We start from the raw sequence: 24,500 nt of genomic DNA, 5'->3' as shown, positions 1-24,500 counted from the left end.
CTCTGGTTTATTGGCATTTCTCTAAACCAGTCACAATCGTCTTGGGCAGTGCTAAGCACCGGAGAAAAGCTGCGGTGCCGCTGCAAAATAGGCTCGGAAGGAACTTGTTTTGGTGGAACGTGTACATTTAAAAGTTGTTTTAGTCGTGCAACAGAAAACACAGATTGGACAGATAGCTGTCTGGATTTACCCTGCAGAGATCTGAGAAAACATTAACCATAGTCCTCATAAATTGACCTGAGTTTAAAATGCCAACACAAAGGAAGTCCAAGGCAACGGATATACGGCCTAAATGAGTGGAACCCGACGGATTCTCCAGCGGCAACGGAGCAATCCCGGAAGTGGAACGTCAAGGATATAGACTTTTTTGGGGGTAATAAGGGTTTATGGTCCACGATAAGATATCCAAGATGTGTGAATTAGGCAATCGTACCAGGCCTAGTCAATGGAAATGTTCATATTTTGAGAATAGAATGACTTTTATGCAGCATGGTTGACATCCAGTAGACACTGAAAGGAATGAGTTAGAGAAAGTTAGTTTTTTGTAGCAATCTATAAATGCAGCACATTCAACTACCCAAAAAGGAAATGGTAAACCCACAATGACACAACGGCAAATCCCACAACAGGACAGCAAATCGCCACAACACAATAGCAAATCGCCACAACACGACAGCAAATCCAACGACACAACACCAATTCACCACAACACGACAGCATTGGTGAGACTGAAAGGAAAAGGGTAGGTACATATTGGACACTGATCGTTGGTTGTGTGGCACATATTATATTTTGGGGTATTTGACACTGTTATTTTTAATTTTATGTATTATTTAATTTTGTATATTTGCAAAAATGACAGATACCCCCTTTAATTTATTCCTTATGTGAGTATAAAGGCACAAGATCATCCGTTGGTGTAAACTGTTGGTGTGCACTGCCTTCTTCAGTTGGCCCAACGTCTGAATCAATGTTTGAGTAAACTTGCCACTGAAGACCAGCCAACGGACTGACCGTTTTTTAAATTATTTCTTTTAGGTGGGTAAATGTCACCAAAGCACCTTTACATGTGTTTTAGTAATTTAATTTATAAAATTATTTAAATTAGTAAATATACAAAAAAATGATACATAAAATTGTGTTGTGGGATTTCCTGTCATGGTTTGCACTTCAGAGGAACCGTAATTGAACCCTGTTTGACTAAAGTTTGCTGAAAAAACTCAGTCAGCTGTTAGGAAATTTCTATTTTAAAAATAAAACTATATATTTGAGACCCTATTCTTTTAGATTTACATCTTCTTTATGAAGGAATAGGCTTGAGTGCCACAGACAAGGTACATTAGGAAAGTTGGGACTAGCATATTCTTGGTCTTTTTATGTGATTTGTCTCTAAAAATATAGAATAAGGCCAGCCTTATACTGTCATTTTGAATCATGATTTCTAACACAGAAGGAGAAAGTTAGAAAGATGCTGCTCAGAGAGATACAAAAGCACAGGCTGACTGAAGACATCAGTGGAGTTATTTGGAAAGTGTGACTGGTTGATGACAGTCAGTCAATACAGCCCAGTGATCAAAGAGTCTCTCTGTCACACATACACACACACACACACACACAGAAACTGTGCACCTCATCCATCTTTTCTGACTCTCAGCTTGCATCGACCAACTCTCTTGAACTCTGCCACCTCTAACTCCGCATATGGAACTCAGTGCTCAAAGTGTGCTTCAATACTGTAATCTGGATGGTGCAGATGAAGGTCACCTTTTTGATCCCAATCTCTTTTTTCCTTCCTCTTCAAACTTCACCTCTTTCCACCTCTACCTTTTTCTCTCCTTTGTCCACTCATCATCTTTGTCTCTCTGTCTATGACTGAAAATTAAATCATCTTCAGAGCGTCTTGGTGATCAGTCTCGTATTGTTGATAATGACTCCCCCGTGACAATAACAGCTGCTCCATCAATATGCACTCAGACAGACACACATCACTACAGACCAGACTGAGAAGTGTGTGTGTGTGTGTGTGTGTGTGTGTGTGTGTGTGTGTGTGTGTGTGTGTGTGGTCCATGTGTCTGTACTTGTACTGTGACAAATACATTTTTGGCATGATTGGTGTCATTAGACGTGATGGGAGTGGTGTGTATGTTCAGTACTCTGACACATGTTCATTAAATCACTTCTACATTATGCTCAGCCATGTAGAAAAGCTGTTCCACTGGGCCTCTACCATAATTGGCCAATTTACTCTGTGTAAATTGGCTTTCATATCTGCATATATATACAAAACACTGCAGCCTCAATCCGTGTCTCAGTGTTGCTGTGTCACAAAAAAGGCAACATAATAAGGCAAGGACAATTTAGCATTTCTGGAAGTTGGATTCAGAGAGATAGAATAACTAAGGGTCTGTATTACCTGTGTGTGTGTGTGTGTTTGTGTGCGGAAAAGTTAATTAGCATGTATGACTCACTCAGTTGTCATCTGACAAAACAATGTGGTCTGAGAACGAGAGAGCCATGTTCCAGCACAGTTTTTAAATGCACAAAAATAAACAAAACTTGCTTTTTGACCCTTGTGCTTTTCCGTCCTCATGCTGCGTACGGACACTAATTAGGTCCCTAAAGCTGAAGAGACCAAAAGATGGAAGGTGTGACCAGACAGCACACACTTGTACACATCTGATCCATTTGTATTATGCCTCTGCATGTTTTACTTCATCACTGCTTCACCATGCCTCCTGATTTTCTCTGTGGTTGGTCTTGTCTCATCTGTCAGCCCATGAGGGATTCTGAACCCCCCACTGTGAACACTTTTAAAAATTTTCTCAAGGCTTTTAAAGTACAAAAAATCAATAGTCTCCTGATCTGATTGATTATACGTTGAATGAACTCCAACTGCCAATTGATCCTCTCTGGACTGCCAGTATCCTGAGTCCTGCTGCTGCAGAATATAAATGACTGGCTGTCCGTAGCGCTGCACCCTTAGTGGTGCAGACGGGCCTCAGCAGTATTTAGAGGTCATACATTGGAGCTGTGCTACTCTAGCAGACTGCCAAATAACTACAGGCTCATAACAGCTCTTAACCCCAGGGGCTACTGAATCAAAACAGCTCTGATATCATGAAGGGGTGACACGCCCTCATTGATGTTTGCTGATGACTGTGCATTTCAGGCTGTTGCATCATCACCTAAAAGTCTATTTGGCATTATAAGTTGTTACCTTTCTGTTCCTGTGTTTGTGACTGTGCTCGCAACTGTATCATTGTTCTGAAAGTCAGTGAAGTTCACCTATGTTAAAATGACTCCCTTTAACAGTGTGTGTGTCCTCTATTTGACAGGATGACTATATCCCCTACCCACGAATAGAAGATGTGAGTCATTTTTCACTCACACAATACACTCATAATACACATTTACACCCCTCTCATTTGTACCCACTAGCTAGGAGTGTTTCCGACAATAGATAATACATTTAAAGTAGAAGTACTTTGCAAGCTTAATTTATGAAGATGCAATTCTAGAGAACTTTCCTTTCCCCAGAGCTATTACATTTAATGATATATTTGGCTTTTATCTAACTCACTGTCTCCCTTGCCATTCTGTACAAAGATACTGGAGAAAGGTGGTCCATACCCTCAGGTAATCCTGCCACAGTTTGGGGGTTACTGGATTGAGGATGTGGAGGCACCAGCAGGGACCCCCTCCTCCTCAGAGTCCAGTTTCTGTGAGGAGGAGGACGGAGGAGAGGGCATGAGCCCTGGTGGGGGACACAGCTACCGCCTGGAGTGTAATAGCACTGCCCGCGCCTACCGCAAATATTTCATAGGCAATGTGAGTGTCTGTGTACTAACATCAGTGTGTATTTAGAAGAGAAAGACTGTTATTGTGTTTGACCTCAAATCTCTCTCTCTCTCACACTCATAACCTCTTTTCTACACTCATCCAGGAACACATGAACTATTACTGCACAGGCAGCAGCATAGGCAACCTCATCATGTCTCTGAAACACGAAGAGGCTGAGGGACAGGAGTTCCTACGCATCATGCTCAGGTACAATGAGGGACATGCTCTGTCAGTATTAGTATCTTAATTTGAAGCATTTTACATTGTCAATTTCTCACAGAACCACATGACATGTTAACATTTCTGACAATTAATAATGAAGCAGGCCTACCTGGACACTCCCTCTCTTTTCCTGAAAATGTGTTTGGGTCCTACTCCTCTCTCCTCCCTTCTCTTTTGTTGCAGCTCTGTATGCTCTTTGTCATGATTACCTCTGAATAGATTTGTGGTGCTGTAAGAGACAACTTTCATCATTTTTTTCTCGGTTTCTTTCTTTCTCTGTTAAGACTAAACTCATGATCATTTTTCCTAATATTGCCTAATTGCATATAAACTAGGTGTAAAAGTTAAGAAATCTCTTTGATGTAACAAATCTCTGATCATTCTGACCCAGAGAGCTCCTCTTTTTGTTCTTTTGCAGGTCGAGGATCAAAACAGTCCATGACAGGATCTCATTAGCGGGCATCAACCAGCTGCCTAGTGTACCCCAGATTGCCAAGGTAAGATATATAGTAGTTTACAAGTACACAAGACATAATGGCAGCTGAAGTGCCAGATTTGATAGAGGCTGGCTGGCTGGCTAACTAATAAAGGAAGCTTATGGAGAAGGACATCTTTACAGCAGCTGACTGATCTTATAATTAAAGGTGTTTTCACACCTGCCTTGTTTAGTTCGGTTGAATCGAACCCTGAAAAGTTTATCCCCTTGGTGCGGTTTGTTTGGGCAGGTGTGAACACTGCAATCACACTCTGTGGCTGTGGCTCAGATGGTTGTCTACCAATTGTAAGGTTGGTGGTTCAATCCCACGTTGAAGTCTCCTTGGGCTGAACCCAGAATTACTCCCCATGCTGTGCCATTGGTGTGTGTGAATGTGTGTGAATGTTTATCAGCTTGGCCACCAGTGTATGTGTGGCCACGGGTGCCAAGCGCGTCTGGCGTGGCACCGCTGATTTAATTAAAGCTGCTGTCCGACGACGCCACCTAGTTTTGTGAAACACTTCAAGTGGTAGGCCTAGGTTCTTTTCTACAAGGGAGAGGAATGTATGGCAACTCAAAAGAACGACGACAAGGACAGAGAATGTTAGAATAATTTATTCAAACACAGGAGAAGGAAACTACTAAAACTGTTCAAAATGATTATCCCCTTAAAACTGTGTTCTTAAGATGTTAAAAGACCGGCATAAAAACACAATTCAGGAAGACAATATCTTGAAAATAAAGAGGAAAATCAATATAAATTTATATTTATTATATATTAGCACCCCGCAAAGGAAAATGCCATATAAAATATTAAATGAAGTTACACACAATACAGTAACGTGAGCTATTTAAATTAGATGGGTACATGGTAAAATGTAATTTGCTCTTACCAGTGTATCGCCATGTGTACATTGTCCATAGCAATCCCCACCAATATGTCCCAACATTTACAATAATTTACTTAAAACTAAGCAGGTCTGCCTCATTGAACGATACAAATTTTCTCCAAAACTTGCAATTTTCAGCGTGTGGCTTGTTAGTTTGAAGTTTGTTGTTGTTTCCCGTAGCGAAGGGATTTTGAGAACGGCAACACAAACAGAACGGAGCCGCACGCCGGATGTCAGGCTTTATCCTGGAAATGTACTTCCATTAATCCAGACTAAGAGAGGTATAACATTCTGTAAGCAAATGTGGTGATAGACCAAGGCTGTACATTAAGCATATTGTTATTTTTGGAATTAAAGGTCCTATGGCATGAAAATTTCACTTTATGAGGTTTTTTAACATTAATATGCGTTCCCCCAGCCTGCCTATGGTCCCCCAGTGACTAGAAATGGCGATAGGTGTAAACTGAGCCCTGGGTATCCTGCTCTGCCTTTTTAGAAAATGAAAGCTCAGATGGGCCGATCTGGAAGGTTACCTCCCCTTTCTCTGGCCAGAGAATTTGGCCCAGCCATGAGAGAAATCATGACTTTCAGAAGAGCAAAGTCGCAGTTGGTCAAGGCCACACCCCCACCCTCCACCTTGCCCCCCCCCCTCTCTCCTGCTCAATAGCTGCAGACACAGAAATGGCACATACTAAGGAAAGCTCATTGTGAGACTGGCTCTAGTGGCTGTAATTCTCCACCATGGCAGAATTTCGGGAAAGAGACTTCAGATACAGTATTAGGGGACCACTAAGGCCTATATAAAAGCATCCAAAGAGCACCATGTCATGGGACCTTTACGATTTTGTGCATAAGCTCAATGGCATCAAATAACCTTTCCCTTTTGTATCTTACCATGGTATTCTTTCCATACAATATGAGATTTCTCTCATATGATGTCAGTCAAATATATGATTCTCTTTCTTCTCTCAGCTTCTGTGTGACGATGCCACAGGGCTGAAGTTCAACCCGGTCCTGTACCCTCGGGTGAGTTTATCCTAAGCTCCCACATTGCAACTTTATCATTACAAGTCTGACCTCAGCTCATCTGTTATAAATGTATTCATTCAAGCTGACATGAGTTACCATTTCCTGTCTCTGCCTCCTCTGCGGGGTGTCAATGGGGCACTGTAGGGTTGAAAGGGCTAATGCTACATTCAATAATATCTGCCACAACTTTATACCTTCATTAGTAACTGTTTTATATATTCTGCACATTCAGGAAAATGTAATGCCCTTCACTTATGGCCTGGGGCATTTTATTTTACATCAACTGATGCAGTGTATCCTTTAATTACTGTATTATCACCCACCTTTCCATACACCAAGACCTTCATTAACATTTCACTTTAACCTCCTTTTCGTGCCCTCTTAACCAGAAAAAATAACAACTTATCACAATTTACCCTCATAAGCCCGCAACATGACCTCATGACTTCACATAAACATACACGCCACTTTCTAAAGCCAAGTGGCATGTTATCTGTACGCATTTTGAGCTATAGCTTCATACTACTTGGTAATGTAAGTCAATGGAGGCCAAACAGTGTTGATAAACATGCTAAAAAGCGATTATGCGTCTTAATAACACGCCAAAATGGCATACAAATTGGCGTGTCATACATACGCCACTACTTGAAATCAGTCTGTAAGCCCCCTACCTCTCTAACATCTGCCCTGTTCAGTAAGTGCATTATTCAAAAATGACTGATGACACAAGAGGGCAACAACTTTCTAAAATGGACACAATGGATCTGTTTCTCCTCCTGTGAGCCAGGCGGAGGAGTGTGATGGAGCATGCTTTCAGCCTGAGCCTCAGGAAAGAAAAACCATCTGTCTCAGGCTGCAAGAGGCAGCAACGAGTTCACTGCCTTTGCTGAGGGCCGTGACAGTTCTTTGCATGTCAGCCTTACATAACATGGGCCCCAATAAACCTGTCCTGGAGACATGTTGAACAGGAAAACATGTTTTCCTAAGGAGAAAGAAGAAAATGTAGAAAGTTGAGTGAATTAAGTAACCATGGGAAGTAATAGTTTTTTTGTGTATGCACAGGGATCCCAGTTGATAGTGGCTTATGATGAACACGAGGTGAACAACACTTTCAAATTTGGAGTCGTATACCAGAAGTTTGGACAGGTGAGCGATCGTATTGATCTTGTCAGTGTACTCCAGTTTAACTCACATACACCGTCTGATCCTATACACGGTTTATGTCTTGTATCTTCCACCCTTTTTTCTGTTCTCCATACTATAATCATGTCTCCCCCTCTCAGACATCAGAGGAAGAGTTGTTTGGGAATAATGAGGAGACGCCAGCTTTCAAGGAGTTTCTCAGTACCCTGGGTGAAAATATGGAACTTCAAGACTTTAAAGGGTAAGAGTATTTCTAGAATGAGATTTTATAAAAGAAAAGTGCTTTAAAACTGAAAAAAGGCAGGATTCCGTAACATTAAAATAAATAGAGACCAGATAAAAAAGGTCCACAAGAATTAAAAAGAAGGATATGCCATTGAAGTGCATTGCAGTAGAGCAAAGAAGCTGTGTTTAATTACTGTAACCCTGGAGCAATTTGTCCTGCTGTTTCGGCCTCAGCGTGCCACCGGGATAAACTGCTTAGCGAAACAGATCTGAGAAAAAAAATGCCACATGGACAGGTAATCAGAGCTTTGTAAACGGTGTTTATTGCCTTGCAGGCTTTTTTCTATTGTGTTACACTTGTTACTTTTACTGTTAGGGAGGCTTTAAATTGTAGCAGACACGTTACGGAAAGCTGCACAACACTTTTGGGTGGCCTTGGAGCTAGTGAGAATGTGATGAAACTGACATTTAACATACATAAAATATGATCTTATCTTATTACTGAAGGCTGGAATCCACACAGAACGTGACATGAGCTTTGATAATGTGACAGGTTCCGCGGTGGGCTGGATGTATCCCACGGACAGACAGGGTCTGAATCTGTCTACACTGTCTTCAGGCAGAGAGAGATTATGTTCCATGTGTCAACCAAGCTTCCCTTTACTGAAGGAGACGTCCAGCAGGTACGTGACTTTGATAATTGCTTTATTATTGTGACACTGAAGGCACGATGGATTGAGCTGCAAAGTAAGGATCAACCGCACAGATGCGGCTAAAAGTTATTTGATATGAAGCCAATAAAACCCTCCTTAGAAACCAATAAATCCCCTGTGCATTCAGTGGTTTGTGTGTCATAGAAGACTCCTAAATTGTGCTCTTGTTTTAAAAGTGTCCTCTGAGCTACACAACCACAAAACCAAATCTGTTTACCAACCTATAATCTTATGAATTTTTCCCTCTGCTTTTTTAGCTCCAGAGGAAAAGACACATAGGAAACGACATCGTGGCCACCGTCTTCCAGGAAGAGCCCACACCATTTGTTCCAGACATGATCGCATCCAATTTCCTGCATGCTTACGTGCTGGTGCAGGTTGAGAACCCCTGTACAGAACACACAACATACAAGGTACCAGCAAGGCCTGTGTGGTGAAATGACACAGCTCCTACAGGTGCTCTGTAATAACTTTAAATTAGTTGTTCAAACTACCAGTGGTCCATGTGCTCACATAAATAACTGCAAGTACACAACGAATTAAGCATCAATAATAGTCATCTCGCGAAGACAAAGTGTTCTCAAGTTTTGCCTCGGATGTTGTTTCATCGTCCCAGCTCGAAACTTGAGCCCTCGTGGAATACGAGCTAATAACGTGTTTAATATCAACAGGTGTCAGTTACAGCGAGGGAGGATGTGCCTTCTTTTGGACCCCCTCTACCGAACCCAGCTGTCTTTAGGAAGGTGAGAAAAAGAGCAGATAAAACTTCTGTCATTTTAGTAGAATTAGGATTTTGTGGAGTATTTTTACATTGACTACGTTTACATGCACATAATATTCAGTTTTTTGGCTTAGGGATTGGCAGTAAACTGGGGGTAAAATGCAGTAAAGAATGCTTCTAATAAACAAATAATACCAAAATATCCCATGTCTTATCGGAAAATGATAAATTTGGAAAAAGGACTTATTCGGAATATCCAACCGTAACATGCTGTTTACATGACCTGTATCAAATTCGGAATATTGTCATATTCAGAATAATAGTGGAATATTGGTGTGCATTTAAACGTTCTCAACTCTTCTACTACAGCTTGTAGGTATTTGAAATCATTTAAAAACAGTTTAACATGTGGGTGCACATTAAAAACTGTAACCCTCCTTTTCATCTTGCATTTTAAAAAGGTAGCCTTGATGATTCTATCAGACCATTGTCACAATGGGGGAACTGCATTGTGAAAACAGTCTGGCTTCTAGACTCAGTAGAAGATTCAGTTACTTATCAGGACATGAGTTGCAGCATTTGGGGAGAAAGGAGATTTGAAGCAGATGGAGTTAAATCAATAAAGTTGATTATCTTGATCAGACTCCTGCAATAGTGTAATCTTTATGGCGCTGATTATAGTTCACCTTTTCCTTTCCTTAACATTGCGCCTCACCCTTCTGATCTCTCTCTCTCTCTCTCTCTCTCTCTCTCTCTCTCTCTCTCTCTCTCTCTCTCTCTCTCTCTCTCTCTCTCTCTCTCTCTCTCTCTCTCCCCCCCCACCCCCCAGGGTCCTGAGTTTCGAGACTTCCTGCTGACAAAGTTGATCAATGCTGAAAATGCCTGCTACAAATCCGACAAATTTGCCAAACTAGAGGTGACACACGTCTGCGGCACAGCCACACTCTAACACCACAGCATGCCTTTATTCACAGCTCAGCTTTGTTCATAATAATGACCATAATCACCTTCTCGATGTGTGTAAATTGATTTCAGGGGCGAACGCGAGCTGCGCTGCTGGACAACCTGCACGACGAGTTGCATAGACAGAGCCAGGCCACGCTGGGTCTGGGCCAGGCGGGAGAGGAGGACAAGCTGGAGAACGGGGGACACGGGGGTCTGCTAGAGTCCTTCAAGGTGAACATGAACCTGGACAGAAGTGTACACGACACCATGCATTCTTCCCTCAGCTCTGTGATGTTAATTTAATCACCGTCATTACTGCACAAGTGTGTGAGGTTTTCTTGCTGTAGGTCAACTAAATGTCACAGGTCTGCAAAATGACTTAGGTGCTAAACCATCAGTAGCGTTGTTGTATGTGTGTGTGGAAATGAATGCAACCACTACTGTGCTTATGTATTTGTAAAACAAAATGTTTCCTTTCTCTTTGCGAATCTTACTTCTCAGTTTATTTTTATTTGCCATCTAACTGGTTCTGTCTCATCTCTCAACATCTCTTTTGTCCTCATCTGTGTGTGTGTGTGTGTGTGTGTGTGTGTGTGTGTGTGTGTGTGTGTGTGTGTGTGTGTGTGTGTGTGTGTGAGATGGCAGAGTGTCTTTGAGATCTTATCTATAATCACAGCATAAGGGCTTCCTGTTCCCACACCCAGTTTTGTGTGTGTGTCTTTCACTCCATGCTAGTTTCTGAAACACTCGTCCTAGGTGAGAAAGATGGTTGTCAAGTTTCTGAATACACAATGTCATCCAGGTAAATCAATAGGGAATAATTTGCCCGCTAGCCAAGACATTGCTGCAACAGCCCCTGGAAGGTGGCTGGCGCGTTGCTTAGTCCAAATGGCATCCTCTCGAATTCAAACAGCCTCAATGGTGTAGTGAAAGCAGTCTTCTCTCTGTCTGCTGGGTCCAATTCAACCGGCCAGTAGCCACTGGCAAAATCCAAGGTTGAGTACCACTCTGTTTGGACAAGGTGTTGAGACTCTTCGATGCGTGGTAAGGGCTAGGCCTCCTTATGGGTGAGGGCATTCAGCCGCCGGTAATCAAAACAAAACCTCCAGGTTCCGTCTTTCTTTTTAAGTAGGACGACTGGTGTCGCCCACGGGCTGCTGCTCTCTCAAATTACTCCTTTCTCCAGCATGGTCTGCAGGAGGGAGCGTAGTTCTTAGTACGTGTTAGGGGGCACCAGCCTGTAGCGCTCACGGGAGGGGGGTGCATCGTGGGCATTTGGTTTAAAACAGCATTAGTGCGCCCAAAGTCTCATCATCCTGAGCAAAAATACACCTCCAAAGAACTTGCTTCACCCTCTCCTATTGTGATTGGGGGAGGTTTGGACAGTGAGGGACCCCACCCGAGGTATCATCTTCAGCAGTCTCTTGAATGGCTCGTACAGCCACCTCTATCTCCCTATCTGATCTTTTATGCAACACAAGGTCATTAGCATCAATCTGTTCAGGGGATATCTGACAGACTTTGGCCAATGGCTGACGCTGTGGCATTTTTATTGAGTAGGCGTGCCGGTTACATATTTCCCTTCACCTCTACTACACTGTCTGCCACTTGCCACTCATTCTCACTGTCCAGGCCTTCTACCAGAGCTGTGTAGTGCTTACCATTGTTCTCTGGAACATGTGTCCATAGGACCATTTCACTTTCAGTGAGCACAATCACAGGCTGTTTCATCACTGGTCTGACCTCGGTGGACCCGGAGGACAGGACCCTTTGGCAGCAGGTGAAAGTCTGTTCCCAATCTTTGGGAGGCAGGTGGAACAGTGGATTTAAAGGCTTTGAGCCCTGGATATGTCCCTTCTCCAACAGCCTCCCACACTGGTTGGATAACATTCATGCCCAACAGCCCTTGGCAGGGGCCCATACAGTCATCAGAAACAATGAGTACTCCCCTCTGTGGAACATCAATCCCCCCCACTTTAAAATCCAAAATTGAATGGCTGCTTTCACTTTCAACCAGTTCATCTTAGTGCCCATCTCGGCCTCAAAGCCTTTAAAATAAATCTTTAAAAACGTTTCACTAAACAGGGTTACCTGTGAGCCTGTGTCTAGAATACAGGGGATACATTTTCTGCCAGTCAACACCTCCACAGCTGGGCATTCTCTGACAAAAAAAAATAAAAATAGGCTTTGCTGGTGACTCCACTTCCAGTGCTCCGTCACCTTGCCCTACAGTGACCAGGTTTGGGAGTTTAAAGGGGGTTGACTTGTCTGCCACTGGGAACAGTCACGTCGAAGATGTCCAGCTTGTCCACAGTGTAGACAAATGGGCTGCCCCTGGTCATTCCAATGCGGGCGGGACAGGGGATGCTTACATCTGGGACGTTCAGTTTGTTTTTGGCTGACTGCATGGTACTCACAATCTCCTCTTTCAAGGCTTGCTTCAACTTTGCAACCATGTTAAGCAGCTCTGTGCGGGTTTGATCTTTCCACTTGGCAAGGGGGTCAGCAGGGGGTACGGTGTAGACTTTAGGACAGTCCATCTCCTTCCTCTGCCAAGCCTTCTCTCTCCAACTCTTTAACCTCCTGCAACAACTCAGAAAACGTCAAGTTTGGGCTTCTATGCACCTGCCTCTGGATTCCCTTCAGCGAACCAGACTGCAGGCCGAGTATCATCTGATCCCTCACTGTGTGTTGCAGATGAGCTGACCCGTCTGGTTCAGCAGTTCCTCATGTTTGGAGGGCTTCTCTTAACCAGAGGCTAAAGTCTCCCAGTGTCTCCCCTATGCCTTGTTTCACATTTAAAAAAGTTGATTCTGAGATTGGCAGTTGCGGTCTGCCCTCCATATAAACCTTGAAGAAAGTCAAATATTTTGTCAGCAGTGTCTCTTTGTTGTCCCTCTAGTAAGTGAACCTTCCTCCTGGTATCAGCCTTTACTGCAGTGAAGAGGAAATACAGGGTTACCTTGAACCCTGAGAAGAGCTTTCATCCTACTTTCCCAGTCTCCATATTGCATTAAATTTTTACCATGAAATTTTGGGGCAAATGGAACACCCATATACCATACCCACATCATACTTGGGGGCCCGTGTACTAGCTGTGCTAGCTACTGCGTGGCTATCCATTATCAATCAGGTGTGTACAAGAACTGGGAATCCTGCTGACAACGCCAAGAAATCAAATGTCCCAAAGTAGACATTTTAGGTCCTTTAAAATTACCAGGCTTGATACACACATAGAGACGTTGGTTTTAGTTTTAAAATAGTCTTTATATGGTTTTCGTTTTACTAGCAGCTAATGTACATTCTTATAGTGGACAAAAAAAATAGAAGATCCGATTTAAAGCAGTCTGTAGAAAAGGACTACAGTCTTTACCCTGAGGGAGGTGGGGAAGGGGGCTAGCGGCACCCGTATTGTCCAGTCCGCTCTTCCTGGTCAGGGCATCTGTGCAATGCTGGTGCGCCGGTCTGCCAGACGTCCTCTGCGCACTTCTCGCTGCCCGGCCAGCCTGCCCGTTTTCCTGTATCTAGATCCGCTGTCCAGCCCGTCTAGCCTCGCACCGTCCTGCACCCCCGGAGCGTGTTTCTGTAGTTCTTCACAACCATCTAGCCCTGCACCAACTCAGGTGTCCACCATCTCTCCTGTGATTAGGAGATGCGCCTCAGGTGTGTTTGGAGGTGTCTTCAGTGTCTGTGCCAGGCAAGCAAAGAAAACAACCAAAAGCAAAACACAACACAGGCCTACAATAAAAATATGAAGAAAACACTAGCTGCCTGGCTACACTTTGTGACGTTGTGTGTGTGTGTGTGTGTGTGTGTGTGTGTGTGTGTGTGTGTGTGTGTGTGTGGTGTGTGTGTGTTTTTTGTGTGTGTGTGTGTGTGTGTGTGTGTGTGTGTGTGTGATGAATGTGTGACTGATGTGATAATTTGGCTCTCTTACTCTTCACAGGCATTATGGACAGCTACTTTGCACTTTCAGCAGTCGGTCCCAGGGGGTGCTGTTCTCATTGCTGTCCTTGCAGTCACTGTGTATTACCTGTCTGCAATACTGTAAATACAAGAGGATTGCCACATAATTAATAAACATTATTTTATATGATGTTGTTTGTGTTTATGCTTCCAAAGAAAATAAGCACTTCATGATGGATCTGCAGTACATAGCAGCATTGAAAAAGACAAAACATTATTATTATATAATAGTTTTTTTTTATTATTATTTCAATTGTACTGGCTGTAATGTATTATGGAGTCTAGAAGAAATGTTATGAAAATTGTTATCAATGAACAAAATGAATGTAAAGTCATTAGAATAATAAGGATTCATACAACACATGTTCATTCATTCAATCCAAATCACTTGGCTTCATTAATGGAGAACTGAATCCCCTGGTGGTTGCATTGTGCAATAGCATCTATGAACCTAAATGTTAATTCATACATTAAAATAATCCTGCATTTAAGATGATAAAAACTCACTTTTGTTCAGTACCTTTATGTTCACACCCATTCCCCTCTCTGTCCTTCGACGTATACGGTCCCTGTCACTGACTTTTCCTTTACCCATCTGCTTCTTCCCTTCTCCTCTGTGCTCCATGGTCTCCTCCTCTCCCTTATCCACTCACTCTCCATTTCTTCTCCATACTCCAGAGAGCCATGCGTGTCAGGAGCCACTCCATGGAGACCATGGTGGGGTCCCACCGTCACAGGAGCCCCGGGGTAGGAGGTGGGGTGCCCGCCAGCGTGAGTGGAGGAGGGCTACCACAAAGCACCAGCGAATGCACAAAGAGCACCTTCACTGTGAGTGAGAGGGAATAAAAGGAAGGGAGAGAGGGAAGGGAAAGATGGATGGTCACTCAGAATAGAAGGAGGGATTGATCAAGGAGAACTTGTGCCGCTGGGTAAAAAGTGTTTTTTACTTTAAAGTACTATAATGGGGGGTTAATAGGGAAAAAAGTACATCCGTGTTGTCATTTTAGGTAATTAAATGACCTATCTCTTACACAGTACACAGAGAGAGACAGAGAGAGAGAGAGACAGAGAGAGAGAGAGAGAGAGAGAGAGAGAGAGCTTCTGTGTCAACCAGTGAATTAGGCCATTTTATAAGGGACAATTCCCTGATTCCAAACAAGAGTTTTTCCCATATCTTTTTTAAAGGAGAAACCTAATTCTATAATATGTGATCTTCAGCCTCCTGTGTTGTCAGCCAAGTCTCCTCTGAAGAGCCCAGTGAAACGTCGCTCAGGCCTCTTCCCTCGTCTCCACTCCAGCACAGAATCCCCATCGGACAAACACACACGCAGGTTGGTGTTCTGGGACTCTGTTCGGTATCTTGATTATGTTACACCACAGACACCATGATTGTCTGTGTTGTTTTTATACAGGTAGCAGGAGTCCAGAATGTTGTCTCGTCAGTGTTGTCATTAATGTGTTGTATTTTGTCTGCAGTGAACAAAAGCCTGCAGATATTTACCAGCTGTCCCAGGAAGTGAGGTCAGAGACATTATCCAATCCCAGCTCACCTGAGATCTGCCCCAACAAAGAGAGGTAAGACCATAACTAGTTCCTGGAGATCATCAAAGCTTTTCTATATTCTGTAGAAAGAGATGCCTAATAAGCAAAGTGGGTAAAGTTGGTCTTTTGTCACTGGTCTGATTTTCTCTCATGTTAAGTTCTCTACATCTCTGTTTTCCTCAACAGGCCGTTCATCAAGCTGAAAGAGTGCGGCAGTGGCAGGCCAAACATCTCTCGTTCTTCATCCAGCACCAGCAGCTTCAGCAGCACCACGGGAGAAACAGAAGCTCTGGAAGAACTGGAGACAGTAAGTGCAACACTCACAGTTTGTTTGAACCAAGTTAGCTTGCCTTTATAAGAGAAAAAGGAGGAAATTGAGTGTTTGGGTTTAAAGAGAGAGCAGAACTGGAAACACGTTCTGAGTGAGGTTGTTGGCATCAAAAGCTTTCTGGGTGAAATAGTCTGTAATTACCAAAAACTGCCTAGTGAGTGTTGAATGTCAGCGCATTGATTATAATGATTACAGCTCCTCTCACTTTATGTGTATTAGATGGCATTGCTTGTCAGTGTCTATGTGAGAAATGCTGTCAAATTGTCCCTACTCTCACCATTTAACTGGATGGGATCCGTGTGCATGGATGCTCAGTGTGGGCTTTCAAAATGCATAAATCGTTATTGAGCAGCAAAGTACACCAGTGATCATCACAAAATTAGATACATTTTTGCTTTTCTCCTCTTTAAATTTTGATGGGTTTAAAGGAATATTTCAACACTGAAATCTGCTTGTTCACTTTCTTGCCAAGAGTTAGATGGGGAAATCTATATCACTCTGATATCCATACGGTAAATATGAAGCATCTTAGCTCAGCACAAAGACTGGAAACAGGGGAAACAGCAAGCCTGGCTCTGTCTAAAAATGTGCCTACCAGCACCTTTAACGCTCAATAATTAATATGTTAAATCTTGTTTGTGTAATCCCCACAAAAACCCAAGTGTAAAAACAACAAGTTGTGGTTTTATCAGACTATTTCTGGGAAAAGATTCAAAGAAGCTATTGCTTCTGGTCAAGAAATAGTCCAGCCCATATCCCCCTGTGAAACAGCAACTTTTGATTTTTACGCTTTGGTTTTTTAACGTGTTCAGTGAGCTTTAGAAGTGCTGTTAGGGGGATTTTAGGTAGTTGTTTCCCATTGTTTCAAGTCTTTATGCTAAAGTAAGCCTACCGGTTGCTGGCTGCAGCTTCACAAAAGTGAATAAATGTATTTCCAAGGTAATTTATTGCTTTAATACTCCTTATGATAACTTTGCATCACAATGATTTGTGCCAGCGTTAAAACTTTAAAGTATATTATGCAAATTACAACAACAACAAAAAAGGACTTTCGGATAGCTCTTCTCTGCAAAGCACCATTTCCAGTTGTACTTTCTGCCGAACATTCAGTTCCTCTAACTTTGCTGACAGGAATTTTTAAGTCTCCATCTCCTCTTCCATTCTAAATTCCTTTGTGCTCTCCGTACCCCAGGCCGGCCATCCCTCTATAGCGTCCTCTTCTGCCTTTAGTCCTTCCCTCAGTGTCGACAGCCAGGGATCAGGTACCCCTGTCATCATGTGCCGTAGTCCAACAGGTAAACCTACGATTTCCAACATTTTAACAGAAAGACATCCTAGAGATGACAGATTATCTAATGAGAATTTCCTTCCTGTCTTTTCCGTTCCCTTTTTCTATATTTTGCAGATGTGAAAAGTAAGACATCACCGAGGTCAAATTTGAAGTTCCGCTTTGACAAAATGAGCCACTCATCCACAACTGTAAGTCTTAGGTTAGAACTTCTTAGGTTATAACTTCTTAGAGCAGAAACCACAGTATTTAGTGCAGCAGGCTGAAAGCAATAAGGAAAGGTCCACTGGTGTGTTTTTGATACACTCAATGTCCATCTTACAGTCATCTCATTATTATTATCATCTCATCATTATTGAAAGATGCATGCTGTCAGCATACACTCTCCTCTAACTGGACTCTCTTTTCACTTTCCCCTCTTTCAGTCCGAGTAGCTTTGTGGAATGGAAATATCAGACTTGCACAACAAAGGGACTGCACAGGTTGACGGAGCTGCAAAAAGAAAGATGACAACAACCACAACCACAAAATAACCATAGAACCACTTCCCGATGCCAAGGATAATCTGACAAGATGACATAGTGCACCAGAGTCCCCACACACTATAACCTAACTGACAATACTGTGAGCGTATTATTGAAGTGAAGCAGCTGACATGTTGGCATTCTTTTCAACCAACCTTAGGCTACAGAAATTAGTCAATACTTTGCTGTTGTTACAAGTTGCTGCATCTCAGTTGTTAAATGTTCACATCACATGAAGTCCTAGCATGGCTGTAATACTGTGAGTGCAGGCTGAGCTAGACTCTGCCTCAGCTTTTTGTAAAGCATCTAGTTTATTAGAGAGATACAGTGATCTAGAAGAATGGTAACATGAGACTATGGCCGAACTGTTACTCGTTATCTGTTCGACTGCTGAGTGGTCAGTGGAATTGGAAATGTCAGACATCAGGATGTTCCCTTTTTGCCTTTGCCCTTGAATGGTACGTCTGGCAGCAGTTCCTCTTTTGCCTAAAAAAAAACGTATGCAGGCAAACACAGACATGCACAGAAACATAATGTAGACTTACAGTAGCAGCCTTTTGGAGATGATAACACGGGGAGTCTCAATTCTCTACTGTACGATCTGAGCTTGTTCTTTGCATATAAAAATGCTTTTCTAGGAAACACCTTTGATTTTCGAGATGCTTTTGTAACCTTGCTAGCTGCTGCATTGTGTCTACTGCACTATTAACTCGACATTGCTGAAACTCAGTCGAAATACCTATGACAGCATTTCTGTACCTGTAAGGGTAACTTCAAATCCCTGAACTCTAGTGCTTGGTTAATGGAAATTAGCTCATATGGAGCACAGTAGGAGACACTGCCGACACATTTTGCCATGCGCTTATTTTAGCCAAAGCCGCGCCTTACAATCTATCAAAAGCCCTTTTCATCACTGATGCTCTCTGTCGCTGTCTCTCTCTCTCTCTCTCTCTCTCTCTCTCTCTCTCTTTTTTTCTCTCTCTCTCTCTTTCTCTCTCTGTCTGTCTCACTATGTGAGAGGACAAGAATCTTCTGGATCCGCTTACAGCACAGTCGTGGGTAGCCGATTAACACCCACATATACTGAAAATAGACGATGCACCGATGAAAACATTTCACCTTCTGATACCTCCCATTGAAGCTTGCTAGCTCGGTGTATCTGTGGCTATGTTTGTTGGAACTTTTGAACAGGAGAGTATCCTGGGTTTAAAGCTTCCCAGCATGTGCGCTGATAATAATGACTTGAAAAAAAGATGCTTCAGGTTAAATGAACCTTTGAACCACACATTGAATGTGAACTCTTTTTTTTTGGTAATTTTGATTTGACACTTTGTTAGTTGTTATTACAAAGTCTCTTAAAAGTAAATTGCAAAGCCAGGTGCTTACAAGCACAACAGGACAATAGGTCTACTAGTCCTCAACTCTATCATAACATTAGCCTGGAGCTGCCTAAACTAGAACAGGGGAAGGTGTGAGTGTGTTAATCAAGAAAAAGCTTAAAGACACCCAGATGTGTTTCCTGTGTGACCAAACAACCAAGCATGTAGGTCTTTTAAAGAATGCATATGTGCTCTTACTGTAGAGACAACCATTCCTGGATGGCGGGATAGTGTGTGAAGTTCTGTCACATGAAACTCAAATCCTAGAGAGTCAGTTCACCCAAATTACAAACACATATGTTGTAATTTGGGTGACTTTTTTATTTTTGCAAGAAAGCTGTAGAAAAGCTGAAAGAAAGTTCAGATTTTTTGACTTTAAGGAACAGCTTGTTGACTGATACACACTGTGCTCAGTTAGGCCAGTGATTACCTTGAACAAGGGAAGCAGGGACAGAAATCACACAAAAACAGGAAGTTGAGATGTACTTTTGTTTGTAGCAGGTATCGCCTAATGCTCTGCAGCCTTTCCTCTGTTAATATGCTTAATTTATTCAAATGAAAACTTATTTTGCCTTGATGTCATGTACAAATGTAACTGCAGAGTATGCTAATTAATAAGGTAAAATGATTAAAGGAAATATATTAATTTAAAAGATGTCTCAACATGTATATGTATATTTGGTTATGTAACGTGCCATTGAGAATTTATTCTAAAATAAAATGTTGTATTTTGTGTCATTTATGTGGTATCTCATTTTTTTAATCTCACACGACAAGCTTACAGCACAGTTCATGGGTATTTTTGTTCATACTTTAATATTTTATGTACACGGAACACTTAGATATTATATATATAGATATTATAGACAAAGGTTGTTTCACATTTTAAAAACATTATGTTTTTCTTGTCCGCAGTCACATTTCAAGATAATTAAAAGTGGTGATATTAATGATATGATGCCACATAGCTGAGTCTTTGCTCTCTGCAGCACCTCATTGTGGTTAAGCTGCTCGATGGTGTTTCAAGGCCCCAACGTCTCCTTCCAGGCAGCCATGCGACCATTGACTTCAAGGCACCTAACCCTAATCTTAACCCTAACCATAACCATAACCATTGCCTAATCGACTTCAAGGCTGGAGCAGTGCTGCGACCGTTGACTTCAGGGCACCTAACTTTAACCCTAACCATAACCATTGCCTAATTTTAGTGCCTTCCATGCAGCGCTGCCTGGAAGGAGACGTTGGGGGCTTAAAACACTGATTAACAATTCAGCTGGTTGATGAATGCTGCAATATCTCCTCATTATCTGCTTTTCAGACTGCATTTCTGCCTTTATTAGAGAGGAAAACTGAGATATGAAAGGGGAGAGAGAGGGGGGGAAGAATTGCAGGAAAACCGTCACAGGACCTGGACCTTCTGCGTGGAGGAATAAACCTCTGCACATGTGCGCCCACTCTACCAACTGAGCTAACCGGCCACAACACTTGCTGTCTTTTATGCTACCTGCACATGAAGGATTTTTTTGCACACTATACTTCCACATCAGAGTGTAATCAGGACAGCCCTTAGACATAGAGAGACAAATATTAATTCATTAATTTGTAGCTTATTTTTTCCTCTGCTGTGATGATTTTCCAAAACACAGGTAAAGTCTTGAATTTAAGAATGACGTAATAGTGAAATATTCATCAGGATGTCGTGGAGACGTCAAGGGTCAACCACAGTCCCACAAAAATAACGCAATTAATCCTCAGCAGACAATTGTTCACCTGCTTTGACAGCAGTCAGGAAAATCTGACGGATGAGTACACAGTGGACTGGTCAGGCTCCCTGGTGGCTCCCTGTTGTCTCAGTGCATCCTGGGAAATGTCTGCATACACCACCTTTAACATTGTGAATGGGAAAAGGCTTATTTAAGCACTAGTCTCGCTTTGCCAGCCCATTTAAGCACACACGAGAGCATATGCATAGACTGCAGACATGTTCAAGGCCAGTCAGAGGAAACAAACAATGTTGAGGGCCTTGTAGAGTGCATCCTGTCTTGAAACAGAACGTTTACCCACCTCAATCTTCTGCCTAGACTTGGGGACAGCTGTAAAATGCAAAAAAATAAATAAATGACAATGCAATAAATAGAGCAGTTTTGACAGTGCTACAGTAACTTTTTTATCAATGTTACAGGCTACTAAGTAAGATACCTTTGTGAAAGGAAGTGCTACGTTTCTGGGGTATGGGGCATCGAGGTGGAGGCTGTGGAGCTGGGTGTGGTTGGTCTCTGTATACAGCTGCAGCAATGGACAGCGTCCTTGGAAGTGGCTGAGGCTTGACTTTTGAACTTAGACAGTGAGCCAATCCCAGAATGATGGGAAGACAAAGAGAAGCACCGGCACAGACCAAAACCCTGTGTAATACACTCCTCTGGAAGGGGACAGCTGGGGGAGGGACACAGAATAATATACACAAATAATGCAATTAGACTGAGTACACTGTTGTTGTATTACTTTAATGTTTTATGTAAAGCACTTTGAATTGCCCTGTTGCTGAAATGTGCTATACAAATAAAGCTGCCTTGCCTTGCCTTGCCTTTATGAACTATTTTGATGGATTTCTGTAGTTCTGCTCTTTACTTTTTCGAGAACAACTAATTCAGCATTGCACATACAGACACATACACGCTAATAAACACTGACACACATTTGGCCGCACATACCTGCAGTGACGTTCACATACTTGAAATGTCCCTGATCAGTATCACCTTGGCCCCATTTTACACTGCATCCATAAGAACCTTCGTCTGATTGTTTGACACTCAGGAAATTCAAAATGAGTTGAGTTTTATTGGCTGAGAGCGTCACATTGGTCAGATGGTGCCTCACACTTAGCTTTTCATTTGTTGAATTTGTCCGCATCCAGTTTCCCGTCCAGGCGCCTCCACAGTGCTGGACCACACAGGACAAAGACAGACTGCCCCCTGCTGGTACATACAATGTCTCACGTTCTGCCAGTACACCCTGGCTGCATTCTTCAGCATGGAGACCTGAAAACAGGGAAGTCTCCTATTATAGCTCATTGTAGTGCAACAACAAACTGCATAGACAGACATTTTGTCATTTTGTGCAGTGGTAACTGTTAGACAGTGTTTTGATAAAGCCATTTACTTGTACTATCTCAAGACAGTATGTGACCATAAAGAGTCTGAACATTTGACCGATTAAGACGTTCATGCGGTTTTTCTGTCATATAATAAACTAACCCAAACAAAGGTCAGAAGTGCATAATGCCATCATACATTCGTTTGAAGTGTATAGACTTAATAAAACTACAAATATTTTACAACAACTGTGCAGTCGTACAATAGCACATTTTTCTATTATACCTTTTTTCACACATACACTAAAATCTGGATTCCATATTACATTAGAGCAATAACCTATATCACACTATGCTTGTACGGCATGCTTTTTTATGACTAAAGAGACAACATAGTAAACCAGTTTTAACTGAGTCAGACCAGTTTAAATTGCCTGGGCAATGAGGTCTGGCAAGTTTAAATGTAACATTTTTAATGTTACTTTTCCAGTATAATAATAAAAAAATCTAATCAAATTATAGGAGACATACAGTTTGACAAACATTTCATATGCAAAATGACACACTGAAACAGGATTGTGATTACCACAGCTTGTCTTTGCAAAAACTATATATATAATTTGGAGTTAGACTAAATGTCTAAAATTCAAATATCAACAATAAGTTACAATAATTTATTTTAAAAGATCTAATACAGACAGTGAGTAGCCTTCACCAAAGCTACTGCAATAGGGGTGAATTCAAAGGTAAGATTATCCAGCCAAGTTCCTCAAATGCAATTTAATGTATGAGATATGTCCCTTGTTTATAAAAACAATATGAATAAGAACTAAAATGTCTTACTTACTAGTATGAAGAAGGCAGAGACAGCTGATTGTTCTGAGGAGATAGTAACACATGTCTAACTGTAACGGTGTTGGTCAACCTTCATTCCAAGTCGGTTTTATTTCCTCTGTACAGACAAAGTCATGGCTTGTGTGAAAACTGCTTGTTCAAATTGTTGTCAGTTGCAGGGAGTCCATCAGCGTGCTCTTTATCTCACTTTCTTTTCCTATTCTCAATAATTTAACAGGCTTTCCTTTATGCTGCTGCTGCATTTGTCCAGATGGAGGTAAAGGAAGGAAGTGACCAACTAATCAACCCCCCTACACACACACACACACACACACACACACACACACACACACACACACACACACACACACACACACACACACACACACACACACCCCACAAGGCTCAAATACTAAATTACAGGAAAGCAATGACCTCATGAATGGTAATATAAACTTCCCAACAGGAAAGGGGCCAATTTCAAGGAACAGTAGGCTAATACAGAGGGAAAAACGAAGCAATATCGAAACAAAATTTTTTGATTTATAATGTATACTCTCCTATTAAAAATGCCTGTCAGATGATGGTCTATTTGTTGGTTGGTGTGTGTGTGTGCGTGCGTGCGGCGTGCGTGCGTGCGTTCGTTCGTGCGTGCGTGCGTGCGTGTGTAGGGGAATAAAAATATAACATTGCTGCATGCTAAATCTGAATAACTCACTACAACACTGATGACTTCCTTTTAACTGAGTAAGTTAAGAGAAGTTTAAGAAAAGAAAGTCATATCCTTTACCTACGTGTACACCCTTACCCTGTACATTTCCAGCGATTACAACGATTTTCAGCAAAATATAACCTTCAAAATATAAGCTGCTTGTCATTTATAATGAGAGAAAAACATATTAAACAACCTTTTTGGCAGGTCTTGCTTGCTGTAATTATTCCTCATGTTCATACCCGACATTAAGACACCCCCCCTCGTGTTAGTGATGGACTGGGAGTCTGGGAGATACTTACAAATAGTTGCAAAGCGTGGTTATATTTTGTAAACATTAACCGGACGTTTAATACGCAATTATTCTGTCAAATTTGATTTTAAGCGCGCTCGTTTAACTTCACTCCGTGTCCTCCCACTCACGTGATTTGTGGGAATAACAGAGCCCGGAGGAAGGAAGACCCGTAGTGCCCTCTATTAACGCAAAATATGACAGCTGTAAAGTCCATTTAATTTTTAGGCAGCAAGAATTCGATCATAGTTTGTCTTTAGTTCAGTGTAGGTAACTTTCACAGCAGGAGTCATCATGAACTTTGGAGAGAGATGATAGGCTGAAAATGGTCACCAAAA

General features: G+C 42.1%; 2 protein-coding genes across 10 annotated transcripts in view; one reads left to right on the top strand and one right to left on the bottom strand.

Moving 5' to 3' along the window:
• rap1gap2a (RAP1 GTPase activating protein 2a) overlaps positions 1-19,971 on the top strand; it is a 110,180-nt gene extending 90,209 nt beyond the window's left edge. For 5 of the 9 annotated variants that reach the window (XM_039780963.1, XM_039780924.1, XM_039780943.1 and 2 more), the window contains 19 exons: positions 3,336-3,368; positions 3,607-3,828; positions 3,944-4,047; positions 4,481-4,559; positions 6,400-6,453; positions 7,519-7,602; positions 7,740-7,840; positions 8,378-8,507; positions 8,795-8,950; positions 9,209-9,280; positions 10,088-10,174; positions 10,294-10,434; positions 14,848-14,997; positions 15,388-15,500; positions 15,646-15,744; positions 15,898-16,018; positions 17,235-17,337; positions 17,448-17,521; positions 17,756-19,971. In XM_039780963.1, coding sequence (XP_039636897.1) covers positions 3,336-3,368; positions 3,607-3,828; positions 3,944-4,047; positions 4,481-4,559; positions 6,400-6,453; positions 7,519-7,602; positions 7,740-7,840; positions 8,378-8,507; positions 8,795-8,950; positions 9,209-9,280; positions 10,088-10,174; positions 10,294-10,434; positions 14,848-14,997; positions 15,388-15,500; positions 15,646-15,744; positions 15,898-16,018; positions 17,235-17,337; positions 17,448-17,521; positions 17,756-17,764 — 1,932 coding nt within the window. In that variant the 3' untranslated portion in view covers positions 17,765-19,971. Of the gene's footprint in view, positions 1-2,612; positions 2,646-3,335; positions 3,369-3,606; positions 3,829-3,943; positions 4,048-4,480; positions 4,560-6,399; positions 6,454-7,518; positions 7,603-7,739; positions 7,841-8,377; positions 8,508-8,794; positions 8,951-9,208; positions 9,281-10,087; positions 10,175-10,293; positions 10,435-14,847; positions 14,998-15,387; positions 15,501-15,645; positions 15,745-15,897; positions 16,019-17,234; positions 17,338-17,447; positions 17,522-17,755 lie in introns of all 9 variants that reach the window. The other 4 variants (XM_039780915.1, XM_039780948.1, XM_039780934.1 and 1 more) reach the window with 1 other exon arrangement.
• si:dkey-52l18.4 (uncharacterized protein LOC560708 homolog) lies at positions 19,961-23,454 on the bottom strand. Its single transcript, XM_039780986.1, has 5 exons — positions 23,172-23,454; positions 21,945-22,271; positions 21,433-21,666; positions 21,298-21,326; positions 19,961-21,117 (listed from the first exon to the last, which is right to left on the bottom strand). The coding sequence occupies exons 1-5, from the start codon at positions 23,221-23,223 to the stop codon at positions 21,019-21,021; spliced, it is 741 nt and encodes a 246-aa protein (XP_039636920.1). The 5' UTR covers positions 23,224-23,454; the 3' UTR covers positions 19,961-21,018.
• Positions 23,455-24,500: the final 1,046 nt, after the last annotated feature.

The sequence above is a fragment of the Perca fluviatilis genome, chromosome 2 (genome assembly GCF_010015445.1).
Source record: "Perca fluviatilis chromosome 2, GENO_Pfluv_1.0, whole genome shotgun sequence".
Classification (NCBI taxonomy): Eukaryota; Metazoa; Chordata; class Actinopteri; order Perciformes; family Percidae; genus Perca; species Perca fluviatilis.
This window is presented reverse-complemented; position numbering and strand designations above follow the sequence as displayed.